The following is a 22,187-nucleotide window of genomic DNA, read 5'->3' as shown; positions in this document are numbered from 1 at the left end:
TGTCAAATCCAGGAGGACCCTGGAGGGGGGGGGGGGTGAGGCTTGAGGGTTTTCTTCTCCAAAATCAAGTCTTTAAAATACCCAATCAGACACTGTTTGAAGGGGTCAGGAATTGAAATAATACTTTAGCAACACTAACCTATTAGGCTCCACGATGGCGAACGCAGGGTGCTCTGTGTAGCTGGTACTTTTCAGGAGCACATCAAAAGCCCGAGCGGTAACAAACACTCTTCGCCAGAGGTACATCTCACAGTGCTTACTGTAAACACAGTTTAAACGCTGCTTTCCGACCTCTTCTAATCCCACCCAGGATATAAGGACATCAGCTTTCCATAGTGTAAAGAGTATATTTCTATTGTATTCTTTTTGTCTTAAAAAGAGAGAGAGAGAGAGGCAATTTATTGTCCGCCTTGGGGGCAGGAAAGCAACATTTGAAAGGTGAAGAGCCCCAATTCCAAGGAGGAAAGGATGAAGGCTTTGAAGACTTTTTAACACACAACCAAAAAAAAACCGAATAATTAATCCACCCGTGATGGTGAAGGGCTTTGAAGATGAAAGTGTCATTAAAAATCCAACTGTACGGGTTAATGTCAAAGAATGTGTTATCACACCGAAAAATCAGATTTCCTGTTCTGCAAACCGGCACATTAAAGGCAGCTTCAGCTTTAAAAGTCCCAACTTAAAAACAAGAGAAGCAAAAACCCCCTACATTTACGATCAGACTTTCTGCCTGTTCCTTGGGAGCCAAGGTGTCGCCCTAACATGTTTGTTGGTTTTTTTTGTTTTGTTTTGTTTTTTTGACAAGTCCTTCGTTTCCCTGTTTACGCTAAATGATCTGCCCCAAGCAACTGGAAAAACACTTCCATCAAGGCACATAATATAGAAATAATTATTCCTTTCAGGCATAAGTTAGTCACATTTTAAAAAGCGTAACTCCCTATGAGGCTTGTTCCGGCAAAGAAGCTAATATGCCATCTTAATTTCTCAGTAGAGTTAGACCTGGAGAAGGCCCTTCCTGTTGGGAGAAAAGCGCACCTGAGAGGCAGGTAGACGATTAGACCACAAGGTGCTTTTTTTTTTTTTTTTTTTTTTTTTTCATGTCAAAGATATTGGCCTTTATTCTAAGAGTGACGGAAAATAAGTGGAGTATTTTGAGCAGGGAGGTGATGGAGTAAAATTTGTTTTTCAAACCGATCACTATCTGCAGAGTGGAGAATAGATTTGGAGGGTGGGGAGCAAAGGAGAGAACAGTTAAAAGGTATTTTTCATCCTCAGATTGGCAGAAATGAAAAAGATTGCTAACATCCAGGGCAGGCAAAGATTTGGGGAAGGGGGCAGAAGCATCAACAGCCACAAGCCTTTGGGAAAATAAGTATTGAAATGAATAGTGCGCATCACATATCCTTTGACCCAGAGATCCCTACAATTTGTCCAAAAATAAATGCACCAGTATGGATTTCTACGTACATTAATACCTATTGCAATATTGTTTGTAGTGGATTTTTAAAAAAGAAAAAAGGAAACAGCCTGAATGTCCACCAATAGAAAAAGAGCTAATTGTTTTAGAATATTATGCTATTTATTAAAAATAATAAATTAGATCTATATGTGAGAACTTGTAGATGTGTCTATAATGTGTTCAGTGAAAAGGAGAAATTGCAGAGTAAAATATCCAGCTTGAAGTCAGAACAAACTATTCTACACGACACATATGTCTTTATATGTATTTGTGTGAGCACAGAAAATGAAGTGGAAAGACAAACACTGAACTTTTAAAAGGGTGGCATTGGGGATAGGATGTTTATTTTTCTTTATGAATCTCTCTACTGTTTAACTCATCACCAAACAACACATTACTTTTGTATTTTTTAATCTAATGAAGTTTAAAATAATAAGAGAATGTAAAGAAAACTTAAAGGACACCCTAATCTGACCCAAACCAACAGTTTTATTATGACAATTTACAGCTCTTGGACCAGGTTTCCCAGCTCTATAAATTTGTTTCTGAAAAATAAATACCTATAGGACTAAGGTCCACCTCTCCCCTACCACCCCACTAATACTATAATCTAAAACTGCCAGATCCTGATCCTGTAGTGGTCTTTTGTAGGGTCCAAATGATGTTATGATGTATCTACACGGTCACAAAGAATGCTGATGAGAGTTTTTCTTATGCTTTTTGAAGGCATAAATGCATTGGAAATAATGTATTTTCCAGTGAGAAGCATTGTTTTGCTCACAAGATGTGAAGGTGGGGAGTGGGGGAGGCCTCCTTCTTCAAGACAAAAGAGACAAAAAGAAGAGGTTCTGACTCCCAATCACTCTCCAGTCAGCTTTGACCCAGATAAATGTTCTCTGCAACTTTAACGATGTCTCCCACAAGACTGGCTTGATGGAGTAACAGAGATGCTAAACCTCCAAGGACCCTGGGACTAGGTTTGTGTAGCGCTATGTGGATCTACTTATAAAGGGAGAATGCAGGTCACTAAAAATCAGGTTCAAAGCCCTGGCTGGGTAGTTCAGTTGGTTAGAGTGTCGTCCAATACGCCAAGGTTTCGGTTCAATCTCTGGTCAGGGCACATACAAGATACAAGAAACAGCCAATGAATGCATAAATAAGTGAAACAACAAATCGATCTCTTCTCTCTCTCTCTCTCTCTCTCTCTCTCTCTCTCTCTCTCTCTCTCATTTTTTTTAAAGGGCCAGGTTCAGTAGATTTAAAGGCATCTCTAAGGTCAAGGAAAACTTCCACCCCTAAAACTCAGACAGGTCCTTTGTCACTTGCTTGAAACATGGGAGGTGAAGAGACTTTGCTCCACTGTGAAATGTCTGATATCACATTATAGATTTGAGCTTCCTAGGCTCATGACCCAGAGGTGTACATACTCTTCTGGCCCCGTATTCGCAACTATCACAAGAGGGGACAGGGAAACATACGGTATTATGAACTCATGATAGCCATCAGATTCCTCACAGGTGTAGTTCACACTCAGATTGATTATCCAACATGATTCTATCCAATCAGTCTTTTTCTATATAATAAACTATATCACCACATGCAGCATCCACCAGGGGTCTTCTTAGGTACAACTCAACACTGAGATTCGCTAAGCCTACCATGGGACACACGGAGCATCAGATTTGTTTGGAGGGAAAGACTGCTTGGAGCACAGCGGAATTAGGTGTTCCACCTGCCTGGGAGTGGGTGTAGTAATCTACAAAGTGATCACACAGCTGCTCCCTCCGAACCTGCCTGCCACCACGTGACAGCTCAGGTGCAAGGAAAGAAGACTCACTCCAGGTTCCTGGGCAGCTGCCCTGACTTAGAACCTGACTCAGAGCCCTCAGGAGTCAGTCTTTCTTGTACCCACCTCACAGACAGAGCTCCCAGGGACCCACCAGGGCCAATTAAAGAGTTTTCACACTCAGGAAAGCCCAAAGCTATGCTCTCCCATCAGGAAATTACAGTTTTGCCAGACCAAATGCAATTTACCAATCAAGTAATTGCTCTAATATAAGTAATGTCAGCTAACGACATAGTTGACAAGTCTATTTTATCGGGTTTTAGAGAGGAACAGATAACAGAAAGTTAACTGAAGGTCCAACTGTCATGCAGAAGGGTAAAAGCTTTATTAATCCTTTACCCACATCACTATATTCTCTTTTAAAGATAATATAACTTACAGCCAGATTTAAAGAACCACAAATATTTAGGTACAATCTAGTACTATTTTTTTTTTTTTGGTCTCATCTCAAATGCTATTTGCATTTTAATCTTGTCTCTGCCGTTTTTTTATCATATAGAAATGTGAAATTTTGATGTCGTCCAATACATGAATTCTTTCCTTATGGTTTTTGTCTTTTCTTTCTTATTTAGGCTACCTCTCCAACCACACGTTCTACAAGGCCTTTCCTTGTCCCTGTGGCACCTTGGTGTGAATCAGAAAAAGGCACCAAACTCAAGGCTTGGAGCATGGGGGGCTGACTACAGCTCATCTGGAATAACTATTGAGCAAGGATGCCCAAAGTTGGAAAAGAAGAGCAAGAAAGGTGACATGCTCTTTTGTATCCAGGAGAAACAAATAAACAAACAGATCCAAAAAACAAAAACAAAAAAAATAAACAAACGAAATTTGGGATTCTAATTGGGATTGTGTTAAATATACAGATTAATTGAGAGAGAATTGACTTTTTTTTTTTAAATCCTCACCTGAGGATATTTTTTTCCATTGAGTTTTAGAGAGAGTGGAAGGGAGGGAGGGAAGAAGAAGGGGGGAGAGAAACATCGATGCAAGAGAGACCCATCGATTGGTTGCCTTCCATACTCACCCCAACCGGGGCCAGGGATTGAGCCTACAAGTGAGGTACCCCTTGACTGGGAATCGAACTCACAACCCTTTGGTTTGAGGGCTGATGCTCTAACCACTGAGAAAACCAGCCAGGGCAAGAATGGACTTTTTATAAAACAATGAAGGTCTCTTATAAAAGCATAGAACTCATTAATTCAGGGTTTCTTTTTTGCCCTTTAATAAAGGTCCACAGGTTTCTTCATGTAGACTTTACATATTTCTAGGTTTGGTTGCTGGTGTGAATGGGATTTTTTTCTATTCTTCAGAGCTACTGATTTATTTCATGTTAATCTTTAATCCAGACATTGCAGTGATCTCTCTTATTAGTTCTAATGGTTTGTGAGGTAAAAATCTTCATACAGTTAAATGCACATTATTAAATACACAATTTAATGCGTTTCGCTAAACGTATACAGTTGTAAAGCAACATCCCACTCAAGATAGTTCTAATCATTTTTTTCAAAAGATGATTTTGTAGGATTTTAACTATACTCATATTGTCTACTAATACCATAGTTTTAGTAATCATAGTTTTGTTTCTTCCTTGCTATAACTCATTTATTTTTCTTACTGAATTTCACTGCCTAAAATCTTCAATCCAGTGCTAATTGTAGTAGGAATAGCTAGCTAGCATCCTTGTATTTTTTACAGGAAAGCTTCTAATGTTCCACCATGTAGAAGATATTCTTTATCAAATTAAGGAAATTTCTTCTACTCTTAGTTTGCTAAGAGTATTATCAGGAATGGCTATTAGATTTTTTTCAAATGCATATGTAAAGATAACCATGCATATTTTCTTCTTTATTAGTGCAGTAAACTACAATAATAGGTTTGCTAATGTTGAGGCTTTTTGCATTCCTGGGATTAAATCTTGTGGAGTCATAATTCTTTTAATACACTGCTGGGTTCAATTTGTTAATATTTTATTGAGAATTTGTTCCCACAGTCCCACATTATATTGGTTCATAGTTTTATATTCTTGTGCTCTCCTTTTTTTAAGTTTCAGCATTAATTTAACTTAAGAAAAAGTTGAGTAGCTTTCCATCTATTTCTATGCTGTGGAAGCATTTGGAAAAGGTGGAAATGATCTATTCCTTGAAGACTTGGTAAACCACATCCTAATGACTACATGGAAGTTCTTAAGTGCTACATTTTCAGTTAGTTTTTAATTTCTTTTATCCTTACTGTTGGAATTTTAGGAGGCCGCTGGTAATGCTCTTATCTTTCCCTCCTGAGTCGTCATCCACCTTCATTGGCCACTACTACTCCTTTGTGATCATCCTAGAATCACAGATGGGCAATTTTTTTAAAAATATATTTTGTTGATTTTTTACAGAGAGGAAGGAAGAGGGATAGATAGTCAGAAACATCAATGAGAGAGAAACATCAATCAGCTGCCTCTTGCACACCTCCTACTGGGGATGTGCCTGCAACCAAGTTACATGCCCTTGACCGGAATCGAACCTGGGACCTTTCAGTCCGAAGGCTGACGCTCTATCCACTGAGCCAAACCGGTTTTGGCACAGATGGGCAATTTAATTTTTATGCCTTAAAACCCTAAAATAGATCAGAATAATACATTAAATTAATTCCAAAGCCTGGTGGTCCCGAGGCCAAAAACTCATTCTCAATTCTTTCCCTATTTCTAATGAAGAACATTCCAATATAGCTGGCCAGAGGTTATGCAATCAAATAATTTATCAATACAATAATACTCTAAATTTAAAATTATACCCCCCATAATCAAATTGCTAGGGATAAATTAAAACCTAAAGTTTAAATAACCTTACCCTTATGGGTTACAATTTAAAGATACCAACATAAAAATTTCTTTGGTTAAACTCCACAGGTTGTTCCCTCAATTTCTGATCCTTCTCAGTCTCAACGAGTGGGGTACTCCAAAGCCTGAGCAGTCAGGGCTCCTTCAGCAGTTACAGCCTGGGCCATCTTCTGCTGAAATGATTCTAGTTCCTTCAGATCTGAGAAATCAAGTGCCACACCAGGCGAGCTCCACTTTTTAAGTCCAAAGAGGTAACAGAACACAGAAGATTATCCCCGTTCCAGTCCCACATCCACGCCATTGAAAAAAACAAGCCATTTTGCAGCCATTAGAGGAGCTAGTTATATCAGGCACTTAGGACATTAGCCCCAAAGAGATAATGTTCCAGCCAAAACCGGTTTGGCTCAGTGGATAGAGCGTCAGCCTGCGGACTGAAAGGTCCCAGGTTCGATTCCGGTCAAGGAAATGTAACTTGGTTGCGGGCACATCCCCAGTGGGAGGTGTGCGGGAGGCAGCTGATCGATGTTTCTCTCTCATCGATGTTTCTGACTATCTATCCTTCTTCCTTCCTCTCTGTAAAAAATCAATAAAATATATTAAAAAAAAAAAAAAAGAGATGATGTTCCAAATACCAATGCTTAATCTGTGATGCCCATGTGACAGCTTCCCAAGGTCAGAGCAGAGAGCCAGGGCTTAGCCAAGAAAAGGAAGGCTGCCTCATCAGAATGGCCATCAAACAAACCCCCTCAAGATTCACTAGCTTGCCAAAACCGGTTTGGCTTAGTGGATAGAGCATCGGCCTGCGGACTGAAGGGTCCCGCGTTCGATTCCGGTCAAGGGCATGTACCTTGGTTGCGGGCACATCCCCGGTGGGAGGTGTGCAGGAGGCAGCTGATTGATGTTTCTGGCTCTCTATCCCTCTCCCTTCCTCTCTGTAAAATATCAATAAAATATATTTTAAAAAAAAAGATTCACTATCTTAGGACAAAAAGCGTTTATTTAGTGCATGAGGCTGAGGGGCAATGACTCAGGCTGAGTTTGTCTGAGTTCTGGCATGTCTGACAGGGCAAACTCAGAATCAAAGGGCAGGAAAAAAGTTCCACTGCTTCCTCGGATGACTAGTAGAGTCACCTTGTACTAGCAAATGGCTTGGTTACCGGGAAGAGTAAAGAACTGGGGCCATTAACACAGGCCCTCTAGTGTACTCTCTCACCCTAAGATAATCACACTTTTTGAACCAGGAACATTTCAGGGCTCAGTAACCACATGGCTTGAGGCTACCATATTGGATAGTACAGTTTAGTGTTCCTGGCCTCCTTGCAAGTCCTCAAACCTGCCAGCCATCCTCCCTCCCTGGCGCCTTTTCACTTGTCTTTCCCTCTGCCAAAATGCTCTTCTTCTTCACTTGTCTTCCCCTCTGCCGAAATGCTCTATAGCAGCGGTTCTCAACCTACTCAGGCTTTGGAGTACCCCACTCGTTGAGACTGAGAAGACTGAGAAGAATTAGAAATTGAGGGAACAATTGAGGGTCGCCTAAGACCATCGGAAAACACAGATATTTACATTACGATTCATTAACAGTAGCAAAATTACAGTTATGAAGTAGCAACGAAAATAACTTTATGGTTGGGGGTCACCACAACATGAGGAACTGTATTAAAGGGTCGCGGCCTTAGGAAGGTTGAGAACCACTGGCCTAGAGCAATGCCTGGCACATAGTAGGCACTCCACAAATATTTGTTGAATAAACTCTACTCTTTCCTTGTTTTCTGCAAATATTAAAGAAATGAGTCTGTTAGAATCTGATACAATAAATTATGACTGTATCAGGCTCACGGAGGAGAATCCCAAGAATGTCAAAGAACAGCTTTACCTGCATGAAAAGTCCCATTTCCAGACCCTCCGTAACATGAGCAATTGGAAGCAGGATTAGAAACCATACTCAGAGTCAACTGAAAGAAAGATATCCTGAATAGCCCAATCCAGGCCCAAACTTACCCATTACTGTCCTTGTCTTAGGGCTAGAAGGTAATGTTTAAAGGTAATTTGTTCTCTACATCTGTTTTTTCCACCCAGCAAAAATGTTAATGGTTGTCATCTGGTTTATCTTATATACAGTTATCTCTAAGGTCTACCCTACATCTTTGTTTCACAGTCTTTCTGATACTTGGGTCACTAATACTAAAAGAGCAGCAACACTTAATTTCTACTTGTGTGATTGATTGGTAATTCTCCCATTGTTTTTGTTGTCTTAACTGGCAACTGGTGTCTTTAAAATTTTTTTTTTAATTTATCAATTTGAGAGAGAGAGAGAGAGAGAGAGAGAGAGAGAGATTGATTTTTTTGTTCCACATTAATGCATTCATTAGTTGATTCCTACATGTGCCCTGACCGGGGATTGAACCACAGTGGCATATTGGGAGGACGCTCTAACTGAGCTACCCAGCCAGAGCAACTTGATAGTTTCTTAAAGTGGCAAGTCACCCTAAATGAGCTCCTCAGACAACCTTTGGGCATCCATTTGCTGTACATCTCCAAATAAATAGATATATGAGTCAATAAGCATAGCATAGACCTATGCCAGTTTGGCTTGCATTTATTGAGCACCTCACGTGTGCTAGCTTTGTGCGATGCCACATAGCATTACATAAGATAGGCATGGGTCTTGTCTCCAAAACTGAAAATCTACTTGGCGAGCCAAAAAATTAAACAATTACTTACAATAAAGACAAGAAGGACAAGAAAGCATACAGTGGACCTAATCGAATCTGGGGGATGGGGTTAGGATGCTTCAATTTTCGGGATCCTGACATCATTTAAAAAAAACTGACTTTTTGAGGTATTTTTACATGTACTAAAACTCACGCATTTTAAGCGCACTATGTATTTTGACAAATATATACAGTCATGTAACCACTACCACAATCAAGATAATATCAATCATTCCTAAGTTCCCTCAGCCCTTTTGCAGGCAGTCTCACCCCCTCCCAATCATTTCCAATTCCTGATGATCACTTATCTGCTTTCTATTACTAGAATTTTCTACAATTTCATATACATGACACACGTATTATGTAATCTTTTGTGTATGGCTTCTTTCATTTAGCTTAATGCTTTTGAGATTCATTCATGCATCAATAGCTCGTTCCTTTTTATTGCTGAGTACTATTCCCAAATGTATATATACCCTGATTTGTTTATTAATTCACCAGCATGAACATTTGGGTTGTTTCCCATTTGTGGGTATTACAAATAAAGCTTTTATAAACATTTGTTTGTAAGTCTTTGTCTGTACATATACTTTTATTTTCTCTTGGGTGACTACCTAGGAGTATAATTACTGAATTGTAGGGTATAAGAAATTGCTAAGTTATTTTCTAAAATGGCTGTAGCATTTTGTGTTCCCACCAGCGAAGTATGCGCGTTCCAGTTGCTTTGTATTTGCACCAACACTTATTAGTCTTTTTAAGTTTGGACATTCTAATAGGTATGTAATGTTCCCTCATTGTGTTTTGATTTGCATTTCCCTAATAACTAATGATGTCCTCATCTTTTTGTGTGCTTAATTGCCATCTACACATCTTATTTGGTGAAGTAGCTTTTCAAAATATTTGGTCCATTTAAAAAATTGGGTTGTTTGCCTTCTTATTTTTTGCGTTTAAAGATTCTTTATAGATTCCAGACAAAAGTCCTTTGTCAGATATTTGTTTTGCAAATATTTTCTCCCTGTCTCTGGCTTGATTTTTTATTTTGTTGACGATGTCTTTTCAAGACCCAGTGTTAATTTTAATGAAGCTCAATTTGTTAAATTTTTTTGGTTCCTGATTTTTGTGTCCTATCAAGGTTATACAGATTTTCTTCTATATTTTTGTCTATAAGTATTGTAGTTTTTAGCTCTTAGATTTATCCGACCTTATTTTTATATTCACCTCTGATATTATTAAAATTGTTCAAAAAGAATAGTCATGGAAAGCCAGAGTGAAGTCATTCAGCCTTTTATGAGACGCATCATCATTCCCTTGGCTCTAGGTTTGAAGTGGCATTTTAGGGAATACTATCACTTATGATAGGTTGACTTTCTTGATTTAGATTTCTATGTGTTGTCAACAAGAAAGCAAAACCAATGTGACCTGCTAAGCTCCCTCATGTGGAATGTGCTTTCTCTTTATGAGAAGTAAAACATTATGTCAGTTGACACCATTCTCAGCTCTAGACCAAAAGGCTGATGCCTCTGACTTGATTTTGAAAACTCACCAGTCTCCACTAGACTGCAAGCTGTTGAAGGGCAAGATGTGTGTCTTATTTCGTATCCCTATGTATGAGATGTAATTCAGTCAATGTTTTCTGAATGAAAGGAAGAATTCCTCGGTCGCTGCTCTTCTGCTGGTGTATGGAAGCTACAAGGCATTGTGTTGTGGTTTCCATGTCCAATCCTCAGGCACTAGGGACCATTTTCCTTAGCCATCACGGTATCCCCAGGGCTCAGCACAGTGCCTGGCACGCAATAGGGAGCGAAGGACAAAGAAGGGGAAGGAAATTTGTACAGAATCCCAAATACCAACACTTATGACTTGAAGCAGGGTAACTGGACAACCTTCAGGGGTAACATACGGTGAAAAATATTGGGGATGCAATTCTAATTTCTCCTGGCTAACACTGCCATCTCTGGGCTAGGTCCCTTATTTCCTGTGGGCTTCGTGGACCCACGCTTCCCTAGAAGGCGAATGCCTTGAAATCCGGAGTCTGCGCTACGGAAGGGGCTCCGTTCACCTGCCCCTGCGTAGACCTCAGCCCTGGTTGCCTAGCAACTGGGTCGATCGCTCGGCGCTCGACTCGATCCGGCCAGACTGAAACGCGCCCCGCCCCGCCCCGCACCTCGACCCTTGCCTGCCTGCGACTCGCGGTGCGCACGCGCGGAAGGGGCTCAGCTGGGGGAGGGGCGAGCCGGAGCGTGGTCGCTGCTCGCGGGCCCCGACGGGGAGGGGCGCATGCACGAGGGGCGGAGCGGCGGGCGCCGGGAGTGGCTGAGGATCCGGAAACGCGCGGAGGGTGCGGCCCCGGGGGGACTGCGGGCTGGGCTGGGCCGGGCCTGGCGGGAAACGTTAGGCGAGCGGCCCCTGGGGCGCGGGGGTCGAGCCGGCGGGGAGGGTCTCGAGGCGAGCCCGGCCCGGATGAGGAACAAAGCGCCGGGCAGGTGCATGCCCCCCGCGCGGCCGGCAGGTGGGCAGCGCGCGGACCCGGCCGGGAGGGGCGAGGGCGGCCTGCGGGGCCTCTTGGCCGAGGGCGGGCGAGTTCGCCGCCTTTGGGAGGCGGTGTCCTCAGGCCCAGGCTCTCGGGCGGCGAAGGGAGGAGACTGCATTCTTCCCGTGTTTTGGTGACCGCCCTGTCCTCTCCCGCAGGTTGGGCAGCCCCCCTCCCGAAGCTTCGGGAGGAAAAGTCCCGAGTGTCCCCCGGCATGTCCCATCTCGCGACGGGGTGCGCGGCCGCCGGCCCTCGGGAGAAGTGGGGCGGCCCGGGGCGGCCCTGGCGACGTGGGGCCGCGTTTGTGCAGAGGTTGTAAGCAAGATGCGGTAGCACGTGACCCTGGAACGCAAACCCTGATGCAGGTTCCCCGCCACCCGTGTGCTCTTTTCTCTGGTACTTGGCCCCGAGCAGATGCATCACAGGTGAGTCGTGAGGTGGGCTCAGCTGGTGACGTCTTCGGAAAACATCAGGCACGTGAGAGTTTTGAGTGCCTTCCTTTTGGGTGCCACTGGGAAGGTTACAAGTGCGGTTTGCAAATACGGATTCGTGTCCCAAAGCAACCAGAACCCCAGAAACTAGGGTTGAATATACTTTCATTCAACTTCACATGTGAATAATTGTTCCAAATAGCCAGATGTCATTGTTGGCCCGTTGACACCTGTATCCTATGCCTTTGCCATATTTGAGCGTTTAATAATATTTTTGTCTGGGTTCCAAAGTGTGTTTTTAGCTCATCACCATGCCTCACTTTGAATTTCCCTCGGTTACCATCTGGCTGGTATAGTGGAGAAATTAAGTTCTTAACTCTAAAACCTTTACGCAGATGTTTAAAGTTAGGTACTTTTTGGTACCATGTCGGTACAGTACAGAAATAGTGATAGATGGCTGGGCTTTTAGAGCCTTTTCATAGGCCTTCTGCTTAGGATACGGAAAATACAGTCATTGAAATGACTCTTTTTGTTGCGTTTTGCAAAATGACTGCATTTTTGTTAGTGTTAGTTGCTTATATGTCATTCTAAGTAAAGTTATAAGATCAGCAATTGGCACGTGGTTCATACCTAGGTCAGTGTGAAACACACAACGGTAGAAGTATGAAGGAAATGATTTTATAAGGAGCGAGGAGGGAAAAAGAGAGTGCTTGGTGTCTCCATTCTGGCCCTTTTCCCAAAGCTGCTTCCTGGAATCCCTTCTGAGAAAGGTGGTTAGAATAGAATTGCATTTTAGAATGAGAGTCGGATGAGGGTCATATTGTAAATTCCCTTCATCTGCTTTCTCTCTGTGGGATACCAGCTACCTTTGGCTCTTGGCTGCTGAGGTCATCACATTTTAGTGACTCACAACAGCAGAAATCTGCTGAGCCTCTCACATTAAACTCTGGTTTCAACTGGTTTTAGAAGTCAACCTAGAAACACCATTTTGCTTTTTATCTCAATATTATCACACAGATTAGTGTTCAGGAATTTTCAGAATGGAATTCGAAGCTTCAGAGTTTTAATTGTACTTTAAAAAATTATTGTAACCAATTTGTTGTAGGTCATTGCTGCTTCATTGATTGAGTTTTGACTAAAAACTCTAGGTATAAAAATTTCCAGGAAATGTGTTTTAAAGTAACCCAAGCCCAGAAACTTTCAAAATTAAGGTTGCTGTGGTTTCTTTAGTCTATGAGGAATTTTTTGTTTTACACTTTTTATAGCATAACTAGAGGCCTGGTGCATGAATTCATGCACCAGTGGAGTCCCTTGGCCTGGCCTGCGGGATCGGTCTGAAACCAGCTCTCCAACATCCCCCGGGGAGTCCCGGATTGTGAGAGGGTTCAGGCCAGGTCGAGGAACCCCACCGGTGCACAGTTGGGGCTTGGGAGGGACGTGGGAGGTTGGCTAGCCGGGGAGGGACCGTGGGAGGGCTCCAGGGCGTGTCCAGCCCAACTCATTCCTGATCAATTGGACCCAGCAGCAAGCTAACATACCAGTCAGAGCTTCTCTCCCCTGGTGATCAGTGCACGTCATACCGAGTCGTTGAGTGACCTTAGCATATCATTAGCATATTAAGCTTTGATTGGTTGAACAGACAACCAGACGACCGGACACTTAGCATTTTAGGCTTCTATTATTTAGGATTATAAAGGTGTTTTCCTTTATCAGGTGTGCCTCATTTGTCATGTGCTTCTAGTTGTCTTCCTAGTTGGATGCGCTTACACAGCTCCATCCAGGCTCCAGTATCTCAGAGTGCGCTCTCTATACAAGGTAGTATACTTTTTGGCCTAACGTACTTCATTCATGTCTGGGAGCTTAGTTTTATGAGATACCTGGCCAGGGATAAGGTTGAAGCCTGTGAATATAGAATAGTGCAGGAACAGGTCTGTGCAGGACTTGAAGCATACCCCACCATGTAAGTACACAGGTCCCAATGTAGTATTGGAACTGTGTAAGAGTTTGCAAAGTGGTTCTTTTATTGTAACTGCCTTTTTCAGTTTTAGTTAAGAGGTTTGTTTTATTGAATTAGGCAGACCTGGATTTAAATCCCAAGTTTGCCACTTGTTATGTAATCTGTGGTTAAGTTTCTTAGTGTCTCTGAGTCTGTTTCTTCATTTCTAAAATGGGATTAAGAATAATACTTACCTCACAGTAGTTACAAGGATTAGTTGAGATAATTACATGTAAATCACTTAGCCCTGTGCCTAATGCATATAGAACAGGAGTAATAAGTGTTAGCTTTTAATTATTTTCAGGTTGGTTGATAGCTGATATTGCCATTGTTCAGAATTAAAAGCCTATTATGTTTGTTTTCACGGCTAAGGAATATGTAGACACATTTGATTTCTCTTCCCCTTCACCCCTCCCATGTACAAGGCACACGCAGAAGAACATGAATTACTGTGATACCATAAGGCTTGGAGGTCATTATTGTCCCCATTTGGACAACCTGTTGGCTAGCTTCTTGAAATACAATAGTTTTAATATGGCAGACTGTCATAGGAACTAATACTTATCGAATTAAAGGCAATACAACATGGATTGCATAGAAAATGTGATTCTCACATTCTTCTGCCTGCCAGAAATGTTCTGTAGATAAAAGTTGGTGTATTGAAAAACTTTTTGGCATTATTTTGTAGCATAATCTGTGCTCTTCCACTTAATTGTGTGATTTGGGGATTATGACATGCCCTCTTTGAGACTCAGTTTCTTTACCTTATTTTGAAGAAGTGAGAGATATGAAGTAATTTTTCAAAAAGTATCTGGTAAAGGTTACATAACAAACCTCAATATGTGGAGGATGTCATTAAGATAGTTAATTAAAATGTTGATACAGAATTTTAATAAAATGCTGATCCATGAGGATATATGGTGCTTTTTCACACCATTAATAATCTAACTCAGATCCAGTATCATTTTAACTCCTGGTAAAAAGAATTAGCAAATATTCTTTGTGCAGGTTATAACAAACGGCCTGTAAAAGTCTTGGTTTAAAGTAATAAGCCAACTGAAGAAAACAGATCCTGTGAAAGAAAAAACTTGGGTGGTTTAAAAAAAACAACCCAACCCTCATTGCCATTGTGCTCTGAGGATTGCAAACTTCGTTTTAGGTAGTGTGAATAGGGTTTGCAACAAGGCACGCCTGATTGAATCAAGGTACAATCCTGTTTAAGATGTGAGCATAAAGATGAAATAATAGTTGGTCAAGTCCCATCTCCCCACCCCCATTGTTTTAGGTTCTTGAGTTCCTTAAGCAGAGTCACTGACGTAACTGTTTGCATAACTGGTTGCTGTGCTCTTTCTTAGGATGAATGAAATGAACCTGAGCCCAGTGGGGATGGAGCAGCTGACTTCATCCTCTGTGAGCAATGCCTTGCCAGTCTCAGGGAGTCACCTGGGGTTGGCTGCATCACCCACTCACAATGCCATCCCTGCCCCAGGTGAGTGGTAAGGGACAGCAACTGCCTATCAACACTTATTGCATTATCAATTCTTAATAGAGCCCAGATGGGGTCAGAGCCCCTTTAAGAGTGGAAGAGAGAAGCCAAGTAGGTCTGAGTGGCAGTTGCACATGCAATTGCACAGTGAAAGAAAACATTTTTGTAGAGTGTTGGAGTTCTGGTGGATAGGAGTAGTTTTTTGTGACAGTCCTCTTCTTTAGTTGGTGACCTTTGTCTAGAGCTGTAATTGACTTGGCATTTTATCTAAGACTAGAAGCCCGGTGCATGAAATTCGTGCACTTGGCGGGGAGGGGGGTGGGGGGTGTCCCTCAGCCCAGCCTACACCCTCTCGCAGTCCGAGAACCCTCAGGAGTGGCTCCTGCCACTGCCGCTGTGCTCCCCAGCCTGTGCGCCCGGCTTCTGGCTGAGCAGCACTCCCCCTGTGGGAGTGCACTGACCACCAGGGGGCAGCTCCTGCTTTGAGCGTCTGCCCCCTGGTGGTCAGTGTGCGTCATAGCGACTGGTCGTTCCACTGTTTGGTCGATTTGCATATTAGTCTTTTATTATATACGATACAACTAGAGGCCTGATGCACAAAATTTGTGCATGGGTAGGGTCTCTAGGCCTGGCTAGTGATCAGGGCCGATTTATGGGGTGACCGGTGGGGTGATCTGGGGGCCCCCCACTGGCACCCGTCTTGGCTGGCCTGGCGCTGCCCGCTCGCCAGCCCCGCCCCCTGCTGCCACCGCAGGTTGCCTCCCTCAGTGGGGCAGGAGACTGGGAGGGGCCCGCTGGCACCCACCTTGGCTGGCCTGGGGCCTGTGGGCTGGGGGCAGCTCCTGTGTTGAGCACCTGCCCCCTAGTGGTCAGTGCACATCATAGCGATGAGTCGTTCCACCGATTGTTCCACAGTTCGGTTGATTTGCATATTAGGCTTTTATTATATAGGATTACTATTTATCTTGGCATTCTGTCCCTGCTTGATAGAGGAGAATTAACGTTACTCTAATAAATGTTCTTAAAGAGCATGAGAAATTGAGCTTTATTTTCTACATCTGAAATAGGCAACTGCAAATATGCCAGGCCTAGAATTATGGGGAAAGAGGAAGCACCAGGGATGGAACTCAATATTCAGAGAGAATAAGAGTACAGGAGAAGCTCATTTTCCCCCAGCATTGTTCTTTTAAGACCTTTTTATTTGCCTAGTTCAATTTCCTTTTTCTCTTGAAACAAGTAAGCTAGTGATTCCTAAGGATCTACAGCATTGTAATGTATTAAACCTTCTTGATCAAAATAGGAGTTAATGTTTTAAGAGTATTTGAATCTGCCCTGCCTTGCTCAGTGGTTAGAGCATCGACCCTCAGATTGAAGGGTCATGGATTCATTTCCGGCCAAGGGCACGTACCATGTCCCCGGCCCAGGTTGTGGCGTGTGCAGGAGGCAACCAATCATTGTTTCTCTGTCTCTCTTCCTCGCTTCCACTCTCTCTAAAAATCATTGGAAAAAATGTCCTCGGGTGAGCATTAACAATAACAAAAAAGAGTATTTGAATCTGTAGGGTGTCCCCCAAAAAATGTATATACACACTTTGAATAATTTTAAAGGCAGTGTTTATTAAAATACTTTTCATTTTCAAAATTGAGCTATGAGCTGTTGACATATGTATACGATTTTTTGGGACACCTATAAGTTGTTTAAATCAGTTACTGCTTCATCACTAAAATGCAGAGTTAAATAAGTTTCATCATAACTAGAGCTCTTTACATTCCTTTAAGTATCCAAAAATTTTTTAAAAAATTTGTTGTTAATCCATTTGATTATCTCTTAGGCACTCCTTTTAGAGTACACTTGTTAAGGAGGAAAAGCCTATTAAAAAATAATTGCCACTGGCAAAAAATAGTGCAAATCAGCATTGGCTGAGTTGGTGAGTATTCATTATGATACTTAAGCACAGTGAGAGTCACTTCAACACTTTGCAGATAGGTATACTTCAAGGAAGAGACATTCTAAGGGTTATGGTCTTTTAATCATGAAGTGCAGCATATATACAGAAGACTGTATGAAAGTAGTTTATATAATTTCGTGTCTAACTTTAAACTAGATTTTCCAAGTAGATGCCTATCTATGAACTTTCAGAAGTGAAATATTCTCACTGTGTGAAATGGAAACTATAATAAAGTGAAAATAGGTTTAAAAAACAACAACCCTGTAATATCACTATTCAGAGATCACTCCTATGAACTCTGGTATGTTTCTTCCCATTTTTGTATCTCTATATAATTTGATTTCTTAAATCCTATTTAAACTAGGTTTTTAGTTGCAATTAAATGTTTGGTACTAAGAGCAATATAGACAACTGGAGGATCAGTTTGGTATTTTAAAACTAACTTGAGAACTAAATTTATGACATTTTATGGATGTACCTATCTGGGATGTAAAGGGCTACTCAGTGAGATTTTTGCTCACATGCAACAACCTTTCTAAGAGTTTAGTTAGTGATTGTACAGAGAATTTTTAAGTACTTTTATTTTTCAATTACAGTTTACATTCAATATTATTTTGTATTACTCTCAGGTGTACAACGAAGTGGTTAAAGTACTTATTTCCTTTTAATTGAGAAAAACATTTTTTTTTTCTTGTTTTGTAGGTCTGCCAGTGGCAATTCCAAACCTGGGTCCCTCCCTGAGCTCTCTGCCATCTGCTTTATCTCTGATGCTGCCAATGGGTATTGGCGATCGAGGGGTGATGTGTGGGTTACCCGAAAGAAACTACACCCTACCTCCACCACCTTACCCCCACCTGGAGAGCAGTTACTTCAGGACCATTTTACCTGGTAAGTATGGTAGTTCTTTGGGAGGTTAGAAGAAAGAATAGGGCTGACTTGACCTCAGTGCATGAAGAACTGAATAATCCTTTTTTGTTTGTCACAATGAGATATTAATATCTAGGTCAGGAAAACTATCTGTTTATAGTTATGTACTTTTCCTTTTAGAATGTACATATAACATATCCTATCCTATATAATAAAAGCCTAATACGCCAAGTGTCCGTTTATCCGACCGTTTGACCAGTCACTATGACGTGCACTGACCACCAGAGGGCATACGCTCCAACCGGTAGGTTAGCTTGCTGCTGGGGTATGGCCGATTGGGACTGTGCGAGACGGGCCAGACACGCCCTGGAGCCCTCCTATGGTCCCTCCCCGGCCCCAATTGTGCACCAGTGGGGTCCCTCAGCCTGGCCTGCACCCTCTTGCAATCCGGGACCCCTTTGGGGGGTGTCGGAGAGCCAGCATTGGTCCGATCCCTGCAGGCCAGGCTGAGGGACCCCACCAGTGCATGAATCCATGCACTGGGTCTCTAGTTATTAATAATTGTAGTTTGACTAAGCTTAATTTCCTAATGGCACATAGCAGTTTTTCTCCTTCTCCTCCAGCATCTCTTTGGTTCAGTTTTTATAATTCTGCAATTGTAATTCCTGCCAACCACATGTTCTGCTACAGTGTCATTGTTTATTTTAAAGTTTATTGACCTTTTTTTAAAATTTTTAAATATATTTTTATTAATTTCAGAGAGGAAGGGAGAAGAAGAGAGAGAGAAATATCAATGATGAGAGAGAATCATTGATTGGCAACCCCCTGCACGCCCCCTACTGGGGATCAAGCCTGCAATGCAGGCATGTGCCCTTGACTGCAGTCAAACCCAGGACCCTTCAGTCCACAGGCTGATGATCGAGCCAAACCTGCCAGGGCTTTATTGAACTTTTATTCTGTTACAAAAGTTATTAAATGCTTATTTTAGATAATTTAGCAAATAGGGAACCATTCATAGTCCCATCATCCTTCCTGTCTTTTATTTTGGTGTATAGATTTTACTGTTTTTTAGTAATTAAGACTATATTTTTTATACAATTGTGTATCCTTTTTTCACTTAATATTTTTCTCTATTTTTACATAGTTATTTTCCTCAACTACTACCTGGTTTTCATAATATCCTTTTGTTGTTGTTTTTTGTTGTTGTTAATCCTCACCCAATAATATTTTTCCATTGATTTTTAGAGAGGGGAGAGACAGAGAGAGAAACATCGATGTGAGAGAGACACATCAGTTGGTTGCCTCCCACATGTGCCCCAACCAGGGCCGGGGATCGAGCCTGCAGTCAAGGTACTTGTTTTTAGGAATTGAACCCGGGGCCCTCAGTCTGTGGCTGGATGCTCTAGCCACTGAGCCAAACCAGCTAGGGCTCATAATACCCTTTAAAAAAAGATATATATATTTTATTAATTTTTTACAGAGAGAGGGATAGAGAGTTTAGAAGCTTCGATGAGAGAGAAACATCAGTCAGTTGCCTCCTGCACACCCCCTGCTGGGAATGTGCCTGCAAACAAGGTACATGCCCTTCACTGGAATCGAACCTGGGACCTTTCAGACCGCAGGCCAACGCTCTATCCACTGAGCCAAACCGATCAGGGTTATAATATCCTTTTTAATGATGCATTACATTCTACTGAATGGTTATTTCATGGTTTATTATATCAGTCTTTCTTTCTTGACCGTTTCGTTTTTCCATTTTTTAATTACCATTATGTGAACATCTTTGTGTATAATATTTACAAAATGCATTTAGAAAGTTTCTTATGCAAGAGGGTATGAATGTTTTTGAGATTCTTACTATGTGTCCTTTCCAAAGAGGTTTTGGTAATTACACTCCTACTGGCAATGCAGCAAGTACCATTTCACTACATCTTCATAAGCACGAGTGTTTAAGTATTTTTTTCTGTTTCAATAAAGCAGGCACAATTATGACTTGTTTTGAATAGATCCTACTGAATTATGATAGTTCAATAAGTTAAGTTATATTTAAATTTTATTTTTCACATGGATGATCTGGTTTAAATCATTTTACCTTTTAATTCTTATAGAGCAAATTTCAGCATCTTAGGACTCAGGAATTCCCACCATGTATATATTAAAGGCAACATTTAAATGATTAACTTCTAGTGACGTCAAAGGAACATAGTTATTTTTTTATGATTTCTGAGTTTCGCAGGAAAAATGATTATATTATATGTATGTTGCTATTTATAAAATATATATATGGATTAAACCAAAGAAGTAGAGAGGAGATTATTTTAATTTAGTTATATTTGTAGCTTCTAGCATTTGGAATTTTTTATTTTAACAATGTTCTAAAAAAATCTCTGTTATCTTTTCCTTTTCTCAGGCATTTTATCTTACTTAGCTGACAGACCACCTCCTCAGTATATCCACCCCAACTCCATAAATGTGGATGGTAATACAGCATTATCTATCGCCAACAACCCTTCAGCACTAGATCCCTACCAGTCCAATGGAAATGTTGGATTAGAACAAGGCATTGTTTCAATAGACTCTCGCTCTGTGAACACACACGGTGCCCAAAGTCTTCATCCCAGCGATGGCCATGAGGTGGCCTTGGACACAACAATCACTATGGAGAACGTCTCTAGGGTAACTAGCCCCATCTCTACAGATGGAATGGCAGAAGAGCTTACAATGGATGGTGTTGCAGGCGAGCATTCTCAAATCCCAAATGGCTCCAGAAGTCATGAACCTCTGTCTGTGGATTCTGTGAGCAACAACCTTGCGGCAGACACTGTAGGGCATGGTGGTGTGATACCCATTCATGGGAATGGCCTGGAGCTCCCTGTGGTCATGGAGACAGACCACATTGCCAGTCGGGTCAACGGGATGTCTGACAGTGCCCTCAGTGACTCTATTCACACCGTGGCCATGAGCACCAACTCTGTAAGCGTGGCACTCTCTACCTCACACAACCTCGCCTCCCTAGAATCTGTTTCCCTCCATGAAGTTGGCCTAAGCCTAGAACCTGTGGCTGTCTCCTCCATCACCCAGGAGGTTGCTATGGGGACAGGCCATGTAGATGTATCTTCAGACAGTCTTTCTTTTGTACCACCTTCACTGCAAATGGAAGATTCCAATTCAAACAAAGAAAATATGGCAACCTTGTTTACAATTTGTGAGTGTGCTTAGCCTTTTTTTGTTTTGGAAATAACGGTGGAAAGGGCCATCATTCCTAACAGGCTCAGTCACAAAGTCAGGTGTTAAAGAAGTATAGAAAGTAACTGGGCTTTGTAATTTTTCTTTGCTTTGTAGTGTCCTTTATACAAATGAGGTGCCTTTTCCTCAAGTAAGTCAAATGATACATAGACATTTCATTGGTTCTTACAACATCCTCCTGAAGTAAGAAAACAGAGTCATTTCTGAAATTTACAGATAAGCTTAGCCCTAAAATACATAAGGTATTTCCCAAGATTTCACAAATAGTTAATTATAGGAATAAACTTTAGTAAGGTATTCTGTGTGACATGCCTTATGCTCTTTCAACATAACATTTATTAAATTATGCATTTTTTTATCCCAATGGAGAAATATAGGTGTATACAATACAATTTTGTTTTTGCTCAGAATGTATATAAATTACCATAGTTGCTCATGTAAAAGTTCTTTTTTTAGGGCAACAAAAAAAAAGTATAAAGTATAAAAACAATTTGGTGTTACTACATACTTCATTCATGCAGGAAACATGTTGATTGCTTATTATATGCCAGCCTCTGCTAGATGCTGGGGAGAAAACTGTTGATAAGAGCCAGCACATGCCTTTAAGGAGCTTGTAGTCTGACGGGAGGCATAGGCAAGTGAACAGGCTATGGCAGTGCAGTGTGGTAAGTGCGAAGATGGGATTAAGTGCAAGGTGCTAAAGGGGCCTGAGGAGGGGGAGCACCTACCCAGGGCATGGAAGAGGCAGGGAAAACTTAGCAGGGGAGGCTAGTTAGAGCAGGTAGGTAAAGAAGGTGATGCCATAAAGGTGATTTTCTAGCAGAGCAGAAGGAATAAGGTTGA

The 22,187-nt window shown here is 41.6% G+C and overlaps 1 protein-coding gene across 2 annotated transcripts in view; it reads left to right on the top strand.

Annotated features, from left to right (window-relative positions):
- Positions 1-11,038: 11,038 nt before the first annotated feature.
- Positions 11,039-22,187, top strand: part of PRDM4 (PR/SET domain 4) — a 28,827-nt gene continuing 17,678 nt past the window's right edge. Inside the window, exons 1-5 of one of the 2 annotated variants that reach the window (XM_080660634.1) lie at positions 11,039-11,178; positions 11,529-11,795; positions 15,153-15,286; positions 17,934-18,119; positions 20,509-21,303. In XM_080660634.1, the coding sequence (XP_080516760.1) occupies positions 11,785-11,795; positions 15,153-15,286; positions 17,934-18,119; positions 20,509-21,303 (1,126 nt within the window). In that variant the 5' untranslated portion in view covers positions 11,039-11,178; positions 11,529-11,784. The other variant, XM_080660635.1, reaches the window with a different exon arrangement.

Source organism: Plecotus auritus (genome assembly GCF_963455305.1).
Source record: "Plecotus auritus genome assembly, chromosome: 3".
NCBI lineage: Eukaryota > Metazoa > Chordata > Mammalia > Chiroptera > Vespertilionidae > Plecotus > Plecotus auritus.
Note: the sequence above shows the minus strand (reverse complement) of the source record. Positions and strands in the feature narration are given on the sequence as shown.